This window comes from Carcharhinus amblyrhynchos, chromosome 3 (genome assembly GCF_965287045.1).
Source record: "Carcharhinus amblyrhynchos chromosome 3, sCarAmb.v2.hapA, whole genome shotgun sequence".
Taxonomy (NCBI): Eukaryota; Metazoa; Chordata; class Chondrichthyes; order Carcharhiniformes; family Carcharhinidae; genus Carcharhinus; species Carcharhinus amblyrhynchos.
Window position 1 is genome coordinate 58,809,844 of NC_137326.1, and position 15,617 is coordinate 58,825,460.

The window sequence follows — 15,617 nt, forward strand, 5'->3', positions numbered from 1 at the left end:
TGTAGAGAGCAAAGGCTGTGGGTCCCAACAACATCCTGAAGGCATGTGCTGACACTAAGGGTTAATTAGCATAGCCAATGCACCTAAGCAGCACATCTTTCAGACTGTGAGAGGAAATTGGAGCACCCGGAGGAAACCCACACAGATGCGGGGAGAATGTGCAAACTCCAAGCAGAGAGTGGCCCAAGCTGGGAATTGAACTCAGGTCCCTGGCGCTGTGAGGTAGCAGTACAAATCACTGTGCCACTGTGCCTCGATGGAGTTTAGAAGAATGAGGGGGGGGGGGTCTCGCTGAAACTTACAGAATAATGAAAGGCCTGGATAGAGTGGATGTGGGGAAGATGCTTCCATTAGTCGGAAAAACTAGGATTCAAGAGCACAGATTCAGAGTAAAGGGACAACCCTTTAGAACCGAGATGAGGAGGGATTTCTTCAGCCAGAAGGCGGTGAATCTGTGGTACTCATTGCCACAGAAGACTGTGGAGGCCAAGTCATTGAGTGTGTTTAATACAGAGATAGATATGTTCTTGATTGGTAAGGGGATCAAAGGTTACAGGGAAAAGAGGGGAAAATGGGGTTGAGAAACTTAACAGCCATGATTGAATGGCGGAGCAGACTCGATGGGCTGAATGGCCTAATTCTGCTCCTATATCTTATGGTCTTATGGCCTTATGCTCAAGAATTAATGTCCCCAGGCAGGTGCTTCAAGGATAGCTACAAAACTGTCATCTACCTGAGAATGTGGAACATTGCCCAGCTTTCTCTTGTGCACAAAAGACAAGACAAATCCATTCTGGCTAACTACTGTCCCATCAGCCTACTCTCAAGCTGCAGCCAAGTGATGGAAGATGTCACTGACCATGGCACTAACTCACCAATAACCTGTTCATCAATGCTCACTTTGAATTTCATTAGGACCTCTCAGCTCCAGACTTTATTACAGTTTTGGTCCAAAACTGAACAATATTGCTGAATTGCAAAGTTAAGTTTAGGACAGCCTTTTTACATCAAAGGAGCTCCAAAACATGAAATGGAAATAGGTGGATCAGTGTACGAAGGCCTTCATATAAGCTAAGGAGGCATTTTTAAACCTGCTGTTGTCAGGCTTCTTACGACATTTTTAAAGTCAGAAACACTGATATATTTTGATCCAAAATACCCTGGCTTGTGTCTTATCACCTTACGAGGTGGGAGCAGTGGTTTGTCACACAGTGCCCAATGGTAAAAATAAGTCAATAGCATTTGTATCAAGCAAAACAGAACAACAAAGCAGAAGAACTACACACAGAGAGAAGGAAGCTCGAGGCATCATTTTCAGGATCAAATGTTTTTACTGATATCTATATGAAAGGAAATTTACTTTATTAATGGGTCATCAACCACTGACAATGATACTCAAGCCATACACCAGTATTCCATCTCTAACTGCGAGCCGGATGCAGAGATGGGCATCAGCCCATATATACATGATACAGTTGTCAGCACACATGTATGCAATAAAATATCAATTAAATCTCCATGGGAATGCTGGTGGACTCTCCAGATTTCCTTTACTTAACATGTCATCAATGAATAATTCAAGTAATAATATTTTTATTTTGAAGGAGTCAATAACTTTCCAGTAACTACAGGACAAGTTAAGAAGTATAGCAGAAATTATCCACTACTGTCAGAAGTTATGGATATGTTCTTTTGTGGCAGGACTGCCGCAACAAACCCAGAGTTGAAGCTATGTGTTACCTGAAGATGTGAACTATCTGTACAGACTAATTGCTTCCTTTGGGGAATGAGGATCAATATCCTGCCATTGTTAAGGAAACATATCCTAAATAAACTGCACAAAGGTCTTTGTAAGATATTAAGGATGAAGGAGATAGCCAATGCTCAATAGTGAGATTGAGGAGAAAACACACTGTGTTTGACTTGTGCAAAAGTTTGAAACCTGCCACAACTAGCATGATTTTACCCACAGGAATGGCCAGAAGGGCCATGTCAAGGAATTCATAAAGATTATGTTGGACCATTCGAAAGGCAAATGTTTTTCATTGTTGTAGACAGGCATTCAAAATGGCCTAAGTCACCATTATGAAGACAGCTTCCTCAGGGAGAACAATAGAAACACTGGGTGGGATTTTCACAAGATTCGGGTTTCCTGAACAATTTGTGAGCATCAATTGCCACAGTCCATTTTGCAAGAATTCATAAATTATCTATAGGAGAACAGAATCCAACATATCCACGCCGCTTCTTATTATCCTGCTACAAATGGTCTGGCTCAAAGGTCTGTTCAGTCAATGAAGTATTCAATGAAGTTAACTCCTCCGAAAGGATCATTGTCTAAATGATTAAGCCAATTCCTAATGACATACAGGGATACAGCACTTTTCACAACCCAAAGTTCTGTGGCATTATCATGCTAAAACATCATGCAGGCCCAACGTTTGGTTTGTTGAAGCCACTTAACACTAGAGAAATTGTTGAGAAGAAACAGCAACGTCAGGTTTTGCAATGTGAGAACAAGACCAAACACTGTTTTTCAGAAAGGTCAGGAAACATTGGTAAGGAACTATACCATCAATGAAAATTAGGTATCTGCCATCATATTAGTACAGGCTAGACCGATCTCCTACATTGTTCAAACTTGGGTCAATGTAATGTGGAGAAGAACGCTGATTAAATTTTAGCAACAAGAATTAGTTTGCCAGAGCTAGAGTCAATTGAAAATCCACAACAAACTGCGCCAAGCGAAGACCTGGACATTCCTGACAAACTGACAATAACCGAAACAACTGTGGGAGACAGTACCTCAGCTGAGGACACTTCAACACCAAGTAAACTTCCAAATCCTACGTGGACTCTGTGAGACAACAACCGAAGATGTCTAAACTCAACCAAAAAACACCAGAGTTTCAACATGAAAAGGCAGTCACCTGAGATTCACCAACAGCCTCACAGAAATTGATGTCTTCTGAAATATCTAACTTATTGGCTGTTGTATTAATTGTTCATATTGTAAATTTTGACTATTAACGTTATATTGTGTTTCATTGCAGGGACCTCTAATGTAAAGGGGAAGGAAAATGTTTATATTCATGTTTGTTCCTAGTTGGAACAAGATTACTTTAAGAGTCTGAACACATGACGTAGAGATGATGTCATTGGCCACTTGCGCAGGCAAATGGGAGTCTATCCTAACAGCCTGTACAGTAAACCCCTTTCCATAAAGCTCTTGTTTGTTCGTAACTTTGCAGTCTGCAAGTCTCTGCTTTAAAAATACCACAATACCTCTAGACTCAAATACTTTAGTGCACTTCTGGTCAGCCTCCCATCATCTACGCTCCTTAGACTTGAGCTCATTGAAAACTTTTCTGCCTGTGTCCAAAATCACACCAAGTCCCAGTAATCCATCACCTCTTTCTATACTTGCTGATCTGCACTGACTCCTGTTTGAGCAATTTATAATTTTAAAAATTATTACCCTTGCTTTCAAGTTCTTCAATGAATTTGCACTTTCCTTTTGGTGTAACCCCCTACAGCCCAGCAACCAATCAAAATATCTGAATTCAATTGCAGATTTTAATTGCTCCACTAATGACAGAATTGGCCTCAACTTCAGAAGCCCTGACTTCTGGAATTCCTCCCAAAATCCCATTTGCCGCTCAACCAATCTATCCTTCTGTAAGATGGCCCTTTAAGCTTATCTAATCTAATATCTCTTTATATAATCAATGTCAAATTTATTTGACTACGTTCCATTTACTATGTTAAAGGACTTATGTAAATGCATGTTGTTGTTGCTATGCAGATATAGACTGTTTGGTTTATCAAATCTGTGTCGAACTCTAACTTTTTTCCCTACATTTGAAAACTGTCGAATTCTTTCCCTTCCCACTCTCCTTCTAGAAGTTTAGCTTCTTCATCCATTTTTCATGGATTCACCTCTTATTCTTTATGACTTTTCAAATCTGGTTGTTTCTTGCATTGTGTAATTTAATTTTTTAACTGCATTTCTCAATAAAAAATAAACACCTTATCTCTTTTTGAATAGGGAGAAAAAGGCCCTCCACGTGACAAACTGACACTTTTAGATGACTTAATAGAGCCCTGGTTTATTTTCTCCTTGATCTGGAGTGTGGGTTGCACTGGTGATGCTGCAAGCTATCTTGCTTTCAGCAACTGGATAAGAAAGAAGATGGCACAAGAACAGGTATGTTTGTTTCAGTGGAATTGGCTTATTGAGGTAATGAACTCTGTAAAAAGTCTGACAACACCAGGTTTTAGTCCAACCTATTTATTTGATAATATACTCACAAGCTTTCGAGGGACACCCTCTTCGTCAGGTGAATGGAGAGTTCTGGCCTCAGACAGAGCATATAAAGCACAGACAGTTTAGAGATTACTGATTAGAATGCGAATCTTTACACCTAACCTGCTGTTCAAGACCTGAAGTGGCTGATAATGTGAGTGGAAGGAGCACTGATCACAGTTTAAAGAGATGTGTATTGTCTCCAGACAGTACAGTAAGTGAGGTTTTGCAAACCCAGGCAAGTCACGGGGGTTACAGATAGTGCGACATGAACCCAAGATCCCTGTTGAGACCGTCCTCATGTGTGCGGAACTTGGCTATCAGTCTCTGTTCAGCGACTCTGCGCTGTCGTGTGTCGTGAAGGCCGCCTTGGAGAATGCTTACCCGAAGGTCAGAGGCTGAATGCCCGTGACCACTGAAGTGTTCGCCAACAGGAAGGGAACAGTCTTGCCTGGTGACTGTCGAGCGATGTTCATTCATCCGTTGTCGTAGCGTCTGCATGGTCTCCCCAATGTACCATGCTTCGGGACATCCTTTCTTGCAACGTATCAGGTAGACAATGTTGGCCGAGTTGCAAGAGTATTTACCATGTACCTGGTGGACGGTATTCTCACGTGTGATGATGGTATCCATGTCGATGATCCGGCATGTCTTGCAGAGGTTGCTGTGGCAGGGTTGTGTGGTATTGTGGTCACTGTTCTCCTGAAGGCTGGGTAGTTTGCTGCGAACAATGGTCTGTTTGGGGTTGTGTGGTTGTCTGAAAGCAAGAAGTGGGGGTGTGGGGATAGCCCTGGCGAGATGTTCGTCTTCATCAATGATATGTTGAAGACTCCGGAGAAGATGTCGTAGCTTCTCCGCTCCGGGGAAGTACTGGACGACAAAGGGTACTCTGTCCACTGTGTCCTGTGTTTGCCTTCTGAGGAGATCGGTGCGGTTTTTCGCTGTGGCGCATCGGAACTGCCGATCTATGAGTCGAGCACCATATCCTGTTCTTATGAGGGCATCTTTCAGGGCCTGGAGGTGTCTGTCACGATCCTCCTCATCTGAGCAAATCCTGTGTATACAGAGGGCTTGTCCATAGGGAATAGCTTCTTTAACATGTTTAGGGTGGAAACTGGAGAAGTGGAGCATTGTGAGATTGTCTGTGGGCTTGCGGTACATAAGAACATAAGAACATAAGAACATAAGAAATAGGAGCAGGAGTAGGCCATCTAGCCCTTCGAGCCTGCCCCGCCATTCAATAAGATCATGGCTGATCTGTCGTGGCTCAGTTCCACTTTCCCGCCCTCTCCCCATAACCCTTAATCCCCTCTCTTATCAAGAACCCATCAACCCGCTTCTTAAAAATATTTAGCGAGGCAGCCTCCACCACTTCAACGGGCAGAGAATTCCAGAGATTCACCACCCTTTGAGTGAAGAAGTTCCTCCTCAACTCCGTTCTAAACCGCCTCCCCTTTATCTTGAGGCTGTGCCCCCTAGTCCTACTGTCTTTTTTGAGCGGGAAGAGTCTCTCCACCTCTATCCTATCCATCCCATTCATCATCTTATACGTCTCAATGAGATCTCCCCTCATTCTTCTAAACTCTAACGAGTACAAGCCTAGTTTATTCAGCCTCTCCTCATAGCTCAATCCCCTCAACTCCGGTATCAGCCTAGTAAACCTCCTCTGCACTCCCTCCAGGGCCAAAATATCCTTGCGCAGGTGCGGCGCCCAAAACTGCACACAGTACTCCAGCTGCGGCCTCACCAATGCCCTATACAGCTGCAGCAAGACCTCCCTACTTTTATATTCAATCCCCCTCGCTATGAAGGCCAGCATCCCATTCGCCTTCCTGACCACCTGCTGCACCTGCAAACTGGGTTTTTGCGACTCATGCACAAGGACCCCGAGGTCCCTCTGCACCGTCGCCTGCTGCAGTTTTTCGCCACGTAAGTAATAGTCCTTGGTGACCGTCCTTAATGGAGATGCGTGTGTCCAAGAATGCAACTGATTCTGGGGAATAGTCCATGGTGAGTCTGATGGTGGGGTGGAATTTGTTGATATCATCATATAGTTGTTTCAGTGATTGTTCACTTCTCAACCACCTCATACACCAGCTTTACAGCAAACGCCGCACCCTGGAAACTAAAATGGAATACATTTTCTCAACTTGTGCTCAGGATGCAGACCAACTGCGAAACTCTGCCAAGCAGATGAGACAAAGAAACTACACCACCTACATGCACACCAAGAATAGGAAACTTGAGAAACTCGGCATCGCCGCCAGCAACAACCAAGCCTCCCCCAGCACCACAGTAGAAAACAGCACTACCGCAGGGAGGTCTATTGTCAACTTGTCGGACTACACACTTCAACCAGATGAAATCGAAGTTCTCAGCCGAGGGCTCAATTTCTGCCCCAACACCAAAATGGACCCCATCAGTCTCGCAGCGGACACAGAGGAATTCATCAGGCGAATGAGGCTGCGGGAGTTTTTCCACAAACCCCAAGAGGCCAGCAACGAACACAATGAGACAGCCGATGAACCAGAACAGCCGACAGAGAGATCCGCAGTGCAACAGCCTAAGAGGAAGGAATCCAATTGGACTCCTCCGGAAGGCCGCTGCCCTCGACTGGACTTGTGTGCCCAAACCATCAGGAGGTGCGTTAACACCAGATTCATCAGCCGCACTCACAAGACAGCCCCGAACATCACCCAAGCACAACACAACGCCATCCACGCTCTCAAGACAAACCGCAACATTGTCATCAAACCAGCAGACAAAGGAGGGGCCATTGTCATACTGAACAGAACGGATTACTGTAAAGAAGTGTACCGACAACTAAACAATGAGGAACACTACAGACAATTACCCACAGATTCGACCAAAGAACACACTCGTCAACTCAACAATCTGATCAAGACCTTTGATCCGGACCTTCAGAGCACCCTCCGTGCTCTCATTCCACGTACTCCCCGCATTGGAGATCTCTACTGCCTCCCAAAGATACACAAGGCAAACACACCTGGCCGTCCCATCGTATCGGGCAATGGAACTCTGTGTGAGAACCTCTCCGGCTACGTCGAGGGCATCCTGAAACCCATTGTACAAAGAACCCCCAGCTTTTGTCGCGACACTACGGACTTCCTACTGAAACTCAGCACACACGGAGCAGTTGAACCAGGGACACTCCTCGTCACAATGGATGTCTCAGCGCTCTACACCAACATCCCCCACAACGATGGCATTGCTGCGACTGCCTCAGTACTCAATGCTGACAACTGCCAGTTTCCAGATGCAATTTTACAACTCATCCGCTTTATCCTGGACCACAATGTCTTCACCTTCAACAACCAGTTTTTCATCCAGACACATGGAACAGCCATGGGGACCAAATTTGCACCTCAATATGCCAACATCTTCATGCACAGGTTCGAACAAGACTTCTTCACTGCACAGAATCTTCAACCGATGCTGTACACTAGATACATCGATGACATTTTCTTCCTTTGGCCTCATGGTGAACAATCACTGAAACAACTATATGATGATATCAACAAATTCCACCCCACCATCAGACTCACCATGGACTATTCCCCAGAATCAGTTGCATTCTTGGACACACGCATCTCCATTAAGGACGGTCACCTCAGCACCTCACTGTACCGCAAGCCCACAGACAATCTCACAATGCTCCACTTCTCCAGTTTCCACCCTAAACATGTTAAAGAAGCTATTCCCTATGGACAAGCCCTCCGTATACACAGGATTTGCTCAGATGAGGAGGATCGTGACAGACACCTCCAGACCCTGAAAGATGCCCTCATAAGAACAGGATATGGTGCTCGACTCATAGATCGGCAGTTCCGATGCGCCACAGCGAAAAACCGCACCGATCTCCTCAGAAGGCAAACACAGGACACAGTGGACAGAGTACCCTTTGTCGTCCAGTACTTCCCCGGAGCGGAGAAGCTACGACATCTTCTCCGGAGTCTTCAACATATCATTGATGAAGACGAACATCTCGCCAGGGCTATCCCCACACCCCCACTTCTTGCTTTCAGACAACCACACAACCTCAAACAGACCATTGTTCGCAGCAAACTACCCAGCCTTCAGGAGAACAGTGACCACAATACCACACAACCCTGCCACAGCAACCTCTGCAAGACATGCCGGATCATCGACATGGATACCATCATCACACGTGAGAATACCGTCCACCAGGTACATGGTAAATACTCTTGCAACTCGGCCAACATTGTCTACCTGATACGTTGCAAGAAAGGATGTCCCGAAGCATGGTACATTGGGGAGACCATGCAGACGCTACGACAACGGATGAATGAACATCGCTCGACAGTCACCAGGCAAGACTGTTCCCTTCCTGTTGGCGAACACTTCAGTGGTCACGGGCATTCAGCCTCTGACCTTCGGGTAAGCATTCTCCAAGGCGGCCTTCACGACACACGACAGCGCAGAGTCGCTGAACAGAGACTGATAGCCAAGTTCCGCACACATGAGGACGGTCTCAACAGGGATCTTGGGTTCATGTCGCACTATCTGTAACCCCCGTGACTTGCCTGGGTTTGCAAAACCTCACTTACTGTACTGTCTGGAGACAATACACATCTCTTTAAACTGTGATCAGTGCTCCTTCCACTCACATTATCAGCCACTTCAGGTCTTGAACAGCAGGTTAGGTGTAAAGATTCGCATTCTAATCAGTAATCTCTAAACTGTCTGTGCTTTATATGCTCTGTCTGAGGCCAGAACTCTCCATTCACCTGACGAAGAGGGTGTCCCTCGAAAGCTTGTGAGTATATTATCAAATAAATAGGTTGGACTAAAACCTGGTGTTGTCAGACTTTTTACTGTGTTTACGCCAGTCCAACGCCGGCATACCCACGTAATGAACTCTAGCACTGGAGACAATTATTTAAAATTAATTCCTTTCAACATGCCAGTCTTATATTTTGTTTCTTCCTACTTTGTCATCAAGGTACATCCACATACTTCATGAGATTTTCTCCAGTGCATTAGCCCCTGAATTCCTCTTGTGACCTAATAAAAGTGTAATTAAATTTGCTTTCAAATGTGTTTTAGATTAATGACCTGGATCTCCAAGAAATGGCAATCATTGTCAGATTGTCACTCCGCTTGAACATTCCCCCCACTAGACACCACTGTGCATTTTTTCCAGGGCCATTCTACCCCAGAAAAGTGACATGCAGCATCCCTCAGTGTCAGCAGAGTAGAATTTTATACTTGTAAGCTTATTATTTTATTAACTGCTATTTGTGGCTTTTGTTGCAAAGGGATTGGAGTAAGTAAGATTTTTTTTAAATCCTACTACAGTCAGATAGTGTATTGGTGAGGCTTGTGACATCTTGATCTCCTTACCCAAAGAAGGACATTCTTGCTCTAGACAGAATGCAATAAAGGTTAATTAGTCTATGTCCTGGGCTGAGGGGATTGTCCTACAAAAGAGAGGTTGAGTAAACTAGGCCTACATTCCTTAGCATTTAGATCAATGAGAGGTGAACTAATTGAAACATGAAAAATCCTTAAGGGACTTGACAGAGTAGTTAATGAAAGAACGATTTTCCCTGGCTGGAGAATCTAGAATATGGGATTGCAATCTCAAAATAAGCGTTCAGCCATTTAGGACTAAGATGAGGATAAATTTCTTCATTTAAAGGATTGTACATCTTTGGAATGCACTACTTCAGAACTCTATGGACGATCAGTCATTGAGTATACTCAAAACAGAGGTTGATAGATGTTTGGATACTAAGAGAATTAAGGGATAGTGCAGGAAGGTGGAGTTCTGTCACAAGTTCAACCGTGACCTTATTGAATGACAGAGAAAGTTTGAAAGGCCAAATGAACTATTCCACCTCCTATTTCTTAAATTCTTTTTACTTGTCTTCACAAATGCACACTTTCGTTCTTTCATATAAATACAAAACTTGACAAGTTCAAAGCAAAAGAAACACTTTGACAAGGTTATTCCTTTCAAAGAAAGGAAGGGTTTACGGGACAGGGTGCATTTTATTCCTGGCCCACAAATAAAAGTTGAGATTTGCCTGAAGGACGTTTTAATCAGTAGCAGACCTGTTCTTAGCATGCAGGAAGACCACAGCAGCATTCCTGCTCTGACCACAGTTAAACCACTTTGGGGTTCTATTGACTTAATAGGACCCAATTTGCATTTTACATGAGACATAAAACTGCTTTATGAGGCATTCTGTCTGCCTGCAGTTTAAAGTAGGAAATGTTGGAAGTTTATTTTGGAAGTTTTTTTGGGCTTGTACTCGTTAGAGTTTAGAAGAATGAGGGGAGATCTCATTGAGACGTATAAGATGATGAATGGGATGGATAGGATAGAGGTGGAAAGACTCTTCCGCTCAAAAAAGACAGTAGGACTAGGGGGCACAGCCTCAAGATAAAAGGGGGGCGGTTTAGAACGGAGTTGAGGAGGAACTTCTTCACTCAAAGGGTGGTGAATCTCTGGAATTCTCTGCCTGTTGAAGTGGTGGAGGCTGCCTCGCTAAATATTTTTAAGACGCGGGTTGATGGTTTTTTGATAGGAGAGGGGATTAAGGGTTATGGGGAGAGGGCGGGAAAGTGGAACTGAGCCACGACAGATCAGCCATGATCTTATTGAATGGCGGGGCAGGCTCGAAGGGCCAGATGGCCTACTCCTGCTCCTATTTCTCATGTTCTCATGTTGTCATGTTCTTATCAGTAAGTAAACTGCTTTTACCTGTCTGGTTGTGTAGTTTCTGCACAACAGATCCATCAGATCCCAACAGTTAAAATAGATCCATCTGTCTCCTTTACTCATTCAGATTAAGCAAGAGTTAAGAAACATTTCAGAAGACAGTGAGGATTGCTCTGGTGACTAAGTATTGACACTCTAAAATATTTTCTGCAATGTTTTTGTAATATTGCCACAACAAACCAATTGAAGTAATTCTTTCCCTTCCATGGCAATGTAAATATCTGAAGATATTTTAACGCACTGAAGATAGTTATCACAAATATTTGCTAATCACTGTTTTATCATTTACCTTTAGGATGTATAAATTAAAATGCCAAAATTAATCATCTATAATCACACTTTGTATGCTAGATCGCTCTCCTTTTCCCTGAAAATGGGCTGGTGTATGATTACGAACTGGATGATGCTGGATTCAGCAGCACCAACCTTGAAGATGAGGATACCGAGAGAAAGGTAAGTAAAATGCTGCGACTGTGCCATCAGGTGCATCAATGCTTGAACTGATTGACTTGGATAACCTAATTATATTTTTTCTCCAATATTTTGTTAATTGAGTCTTTAGAAAGTACTTACTAGATGGATTAAAATGTATGTGAATAAAAATGTCACAACAGCCCAAATAGCCTATCACTCTTAGATTTCCTAGAATCCTACAGTGTAGAAGGAGGCCATTTGGCCCATTGAGTCTACACCAACCACAATCCCACCCAAGTCCTACCCCCAAAACCCAATGCATTTACCCTAGCTAGTCCCCCGACACTAAGGGGCAATTTAGCATGGCCAATCCACCTAACCCGCACATCTTTGGACTGTGGGAGTAAACTGGAGCACCCAGAGGAGACCCATGTAGACACCGGGAGAACATGCAAATTCCACACGGACAGTGATCCAAGCCAGGAATTGAACCTGGGTGCCTGGCGCTGTGAGACAGCAGTGCTAACCACCATGCTGCCCACGTATATCATGTATGGATATTTTTATTAAAAATTCTTTGGTTTGATAGCAGAAGGCAACATATTCCCACATGATTACTCAGTTAGATGCAAACAATCACCATATGCTCCATATTTCAGATATCTGATAATCTAGGTGTAACTACTGTTCAAACAAAACTGATGGCCACTTTCCAATAAACACTCATATGTCATTTCTAATAAAGAAGTCCTTTCCTTACAGCACTGTGGCTGTACCTACACCACACAGACTGCAGCAGTTCAAGGCGATAGCTCACCACTGCCTTCTCAAGGGCAATTAGAGATGGGCATTATATGTGTTCTAGCCAGTGACACTTACACCTCTTGAAAGGGTAAATTTTAAATTGAACTCTTTTTATTGTTAGTTTTCTTCTCCTTCAGGAATGCTGACTCTTGTCAGAGTGAGTTCCAAGTTCAGCAGACAATCTTCAGTATCTCACAAAAATGAGTGAAATGTGAGGGCTCTAAGATTTGCATCAATCAATGATTTGGAATAGATCTCTCTGCCCTCTCAGTTTCGCAGAGAAAGGTTTAAAGCAAAAAAAAACACAAAAGAGATCTCCCAGTAATGTGTTTTCTTCTTTAACTTCTTAATATTAATTGTCATTAAGCTAACCAAAAACTAGACTTTTTTGCATAGATTCCATCATGTGCAAGTAGATGTTTTATAGGTTAATTGCCTTATTACTGAGTAATTGATTATGATATAAACCAGCATGTTTATGGAGACCTGTGATTAATGTACTTCTGCCACCTGGTTATTCTGGTTTATGTCACAGGTCCAGTGGATTAGTTGGATGGCTTCTGCAGCAGAAGTAGAAATCGCACCAGAAACCAATTACTCTGACATCATCATTCCGACCCAGGACACCATACGCATGTCATATTTGTTGACAATGCTTCTAGTCAATAAGAAGCCAGTAAGTTATTCCCTCGAGTTTATTGGAAGAACGCAGTGGATCTTTTTAGTAGTTTTTTATTTCAAATCTTTTGGGGGGGAAACACTCAGTGATTTAATAGTTAAAAGCTCGGCCTACTGTGAAACTTAGCTAAGTTGTCAATTATTGCCTGTGCTGATCTCAGTGTGGGATGATAAATTGGGCACTACACTCAGAATCAATGACCCTAGATTAGAGAGAGGAAAATTCTGTCTGTACTCCAATTCCTGATCACTATTCAGTGACTTTCTGTAAAATTTCATGATGCAGTGGATGGTCTGTGAAGACAACATCAGATTCAACCATACATAGTTGAACAATTTACTGACACTCACTGCTGATGCTTGCACATAACCAATGACCACTTGACTATGGTCCCAAAGGATAAAAGATAATCTGCAAGCTCATGGCCTGGCATATTTCCTACTCTACAAATATCGCCATGCCAGAGAATCAACTCTGGTTCAATGAAGAGTGTAGGAGAGCATGCCAGTAGCAGCATCAGGCATACCTAAAAATGAGACGTCAACCTGGTGAAGCTACAAGATAGGACTATTTGCGTGCCAAACAGCTTAAGCAGCAAGTAATAGACAGAGCTAAGCAATTCCATAACCAATAGAACAGATCTAAGCTCTGTAGTCCTGCCTTATCCAGTTGTGAACGGTGGTGGACAATTAAACAACTCGCTGGAGGAGGCTCCATAATATCCCCATCCTTAGTAATCCTTAGAGGAGCCCAGCACATTAGATAAGGCAAAAGATTTCCAACAACCTTCAGCTAGAAAAAGCAAGTAGATAAACCACTTGTCCTCCTCCAAAGGTTCCCAACATCACAGATGCTAGTCTTCAGCCAATGCGATTCACTCCATGTGTTATTAGGAAATGGCTGAAGGTACTGGATACTGCAAAGGCTATGAGCCCTGACAATATTCCGGCAATAGTACTGAAAATTCGTGACCCTGGCCAAATTGATCCAGCATAGCTACAACATTGGCATCTACCCGGCAATGTTGAAAATTGCCTGGTATGTCCAGTACACAAAAAGCAGAACATATCCAACCCTGCCAATTACTGCCCCTTCAAGTCTACTCTCAATCATCAGTAAAGTGATGGAAGGGGTCATCAACAGTGCTATCCAGAGGCACCTGCTTAGCAATAAGCTGCTCAATTTTTGATTTCACCAGGGTCACTCAGCTCCTGACCTCATTACAGCCTTGGTTCAAACTTGAACAAAAGAGCTCAATTCTAGAAGTGAGGTGAGGTAAGAGTGACTGCCCTTGACATAAGGCTGCATTTAACCAAGTGTGTCAAGAAGGAGCCCTAGCAAAACTGCAGTCACTGTGAATTAGGAGGATCTTTCCACTGGTTCGATCATACCTAGCACTAAGGAAGATGTTGTTATTGAAGGTCAGTCCTCCAAGCCATTACTGCAGAAATTCCTTGCTATAGTGTCCTAGTTCTATCCATTCTCATCAATGATCTTCCTTCCATCATAAGGTTAGAAATGGGGATGTTTGCTGCTGAATGCAGAACGTTCAGCACCATTTGTGACATCTCAGCCACATGTACAAATGCAACAAGACTAAGACAATATCCAGACTGGGGTTGACAAATGGCATAAAAATACTGTGCAATGACCATCTCCAACAAGAAATAACCTAACCAGCATCCCTTGACATTCAATGCCCATCACCACTGATGAACAATGGCAGCAATTTGTACCATTTACAGGATGCACTGCAGGAATCCACCCGGGCTCCATAGATAGCACTTTCCAAACCCGTGATCACCACCATCTCAAAGGACAAGAGCAGCAGATACCAGCGAACACCACCATCTGGAAATCCTCCCCGTTCCCATTCTAGAACTGCCCCCTGAACAGCACTGGTGTGTATCTACACCACATGGACTAAAGCAGTTTAAGAAAACACCTTCTCATGGGAAATTGGGTTGGGCAGTAAATATTGGCCTAATCAGCAAAGCCCTAATTCCATGAATTAATTTTTTTTAAATCAAGAATGGAGGGCTATCTTATGAGGAAATGTTGGACAGTCTAGGCTTGTATCACTAGAGATTAGAACAGTAAGAACAACTTGATTAAATGATATAAGATCCTGAGGGGGCTTGACAGGGTAGGTATGGAAAAGATTTTTCCTTTAATGGGAGAATCTGAACCAGGAGTCATTGTTTAAAAATAAAGAGTTGCCCATTTAAGACAGATGTTGAGAATTGTTTTCTCTGAGGGTTGTTGAGTCTTTGGAATTCCCTTCCTCAAAGAATGGGAAATACAGAGTCTTTGAATATCTTTAAGACAGAACTAAATATATTCTTGATAAACAAGGGGGTGAAAGGATATAACGGGTTATAAGTGGCAGCTGGTCAAATTTGCTTATCTGTATGGCTGGGGTGAGCACTTATAGTTCAGCGTTGAAGTTAACAATCCATTTAACAACTTCACTGGAACAATGTGAATGATTCTGATGTTGCGAGGAATGAATCTCTCAGGGCAGAGGCTCATTTTATGGGCAATGGTCTGACTGAAGAGCACAATGTTCAGCATCGTTTGTGACGTCTCAGCTACATGTATTAATCCAAGAAAACAAATGCCAAGCCAGGGAAACCACTCAATGG

At 43.3% G+C, this 15,617-nt stretch overlaps 1 protein-coding gene across 1 annotated transcript in view; it reads left to right on the forward strand.

The window, feature by feature from the left end:
* The window catches only part of dnah1 (dynein, axonemal, heavy chain 1), a 537,372-nt gene that overhangs the window by 321,205 nt on the left and 200,550 nt on the right, over window positions 1–15,617 (forward strand). Inside the window, exons 41-43 of the mRNA XM_080184401.1 lie at window positions 4,049–4,207; window positions 11,427–11,528; window positions 12,829–12,969. Of these exons, the coding sequence (XP_080040527.1) occupies window positions 4,049–4,207; window positions 11,427–11,528; window positions 12,829–12,969 (402 nt within the window). The remainder of the gene's footprint in view (window positions 1–4,048; window positions 4,208–11,426; window positions 11,529–12,828; window positions 12,970–15,617) is intronic.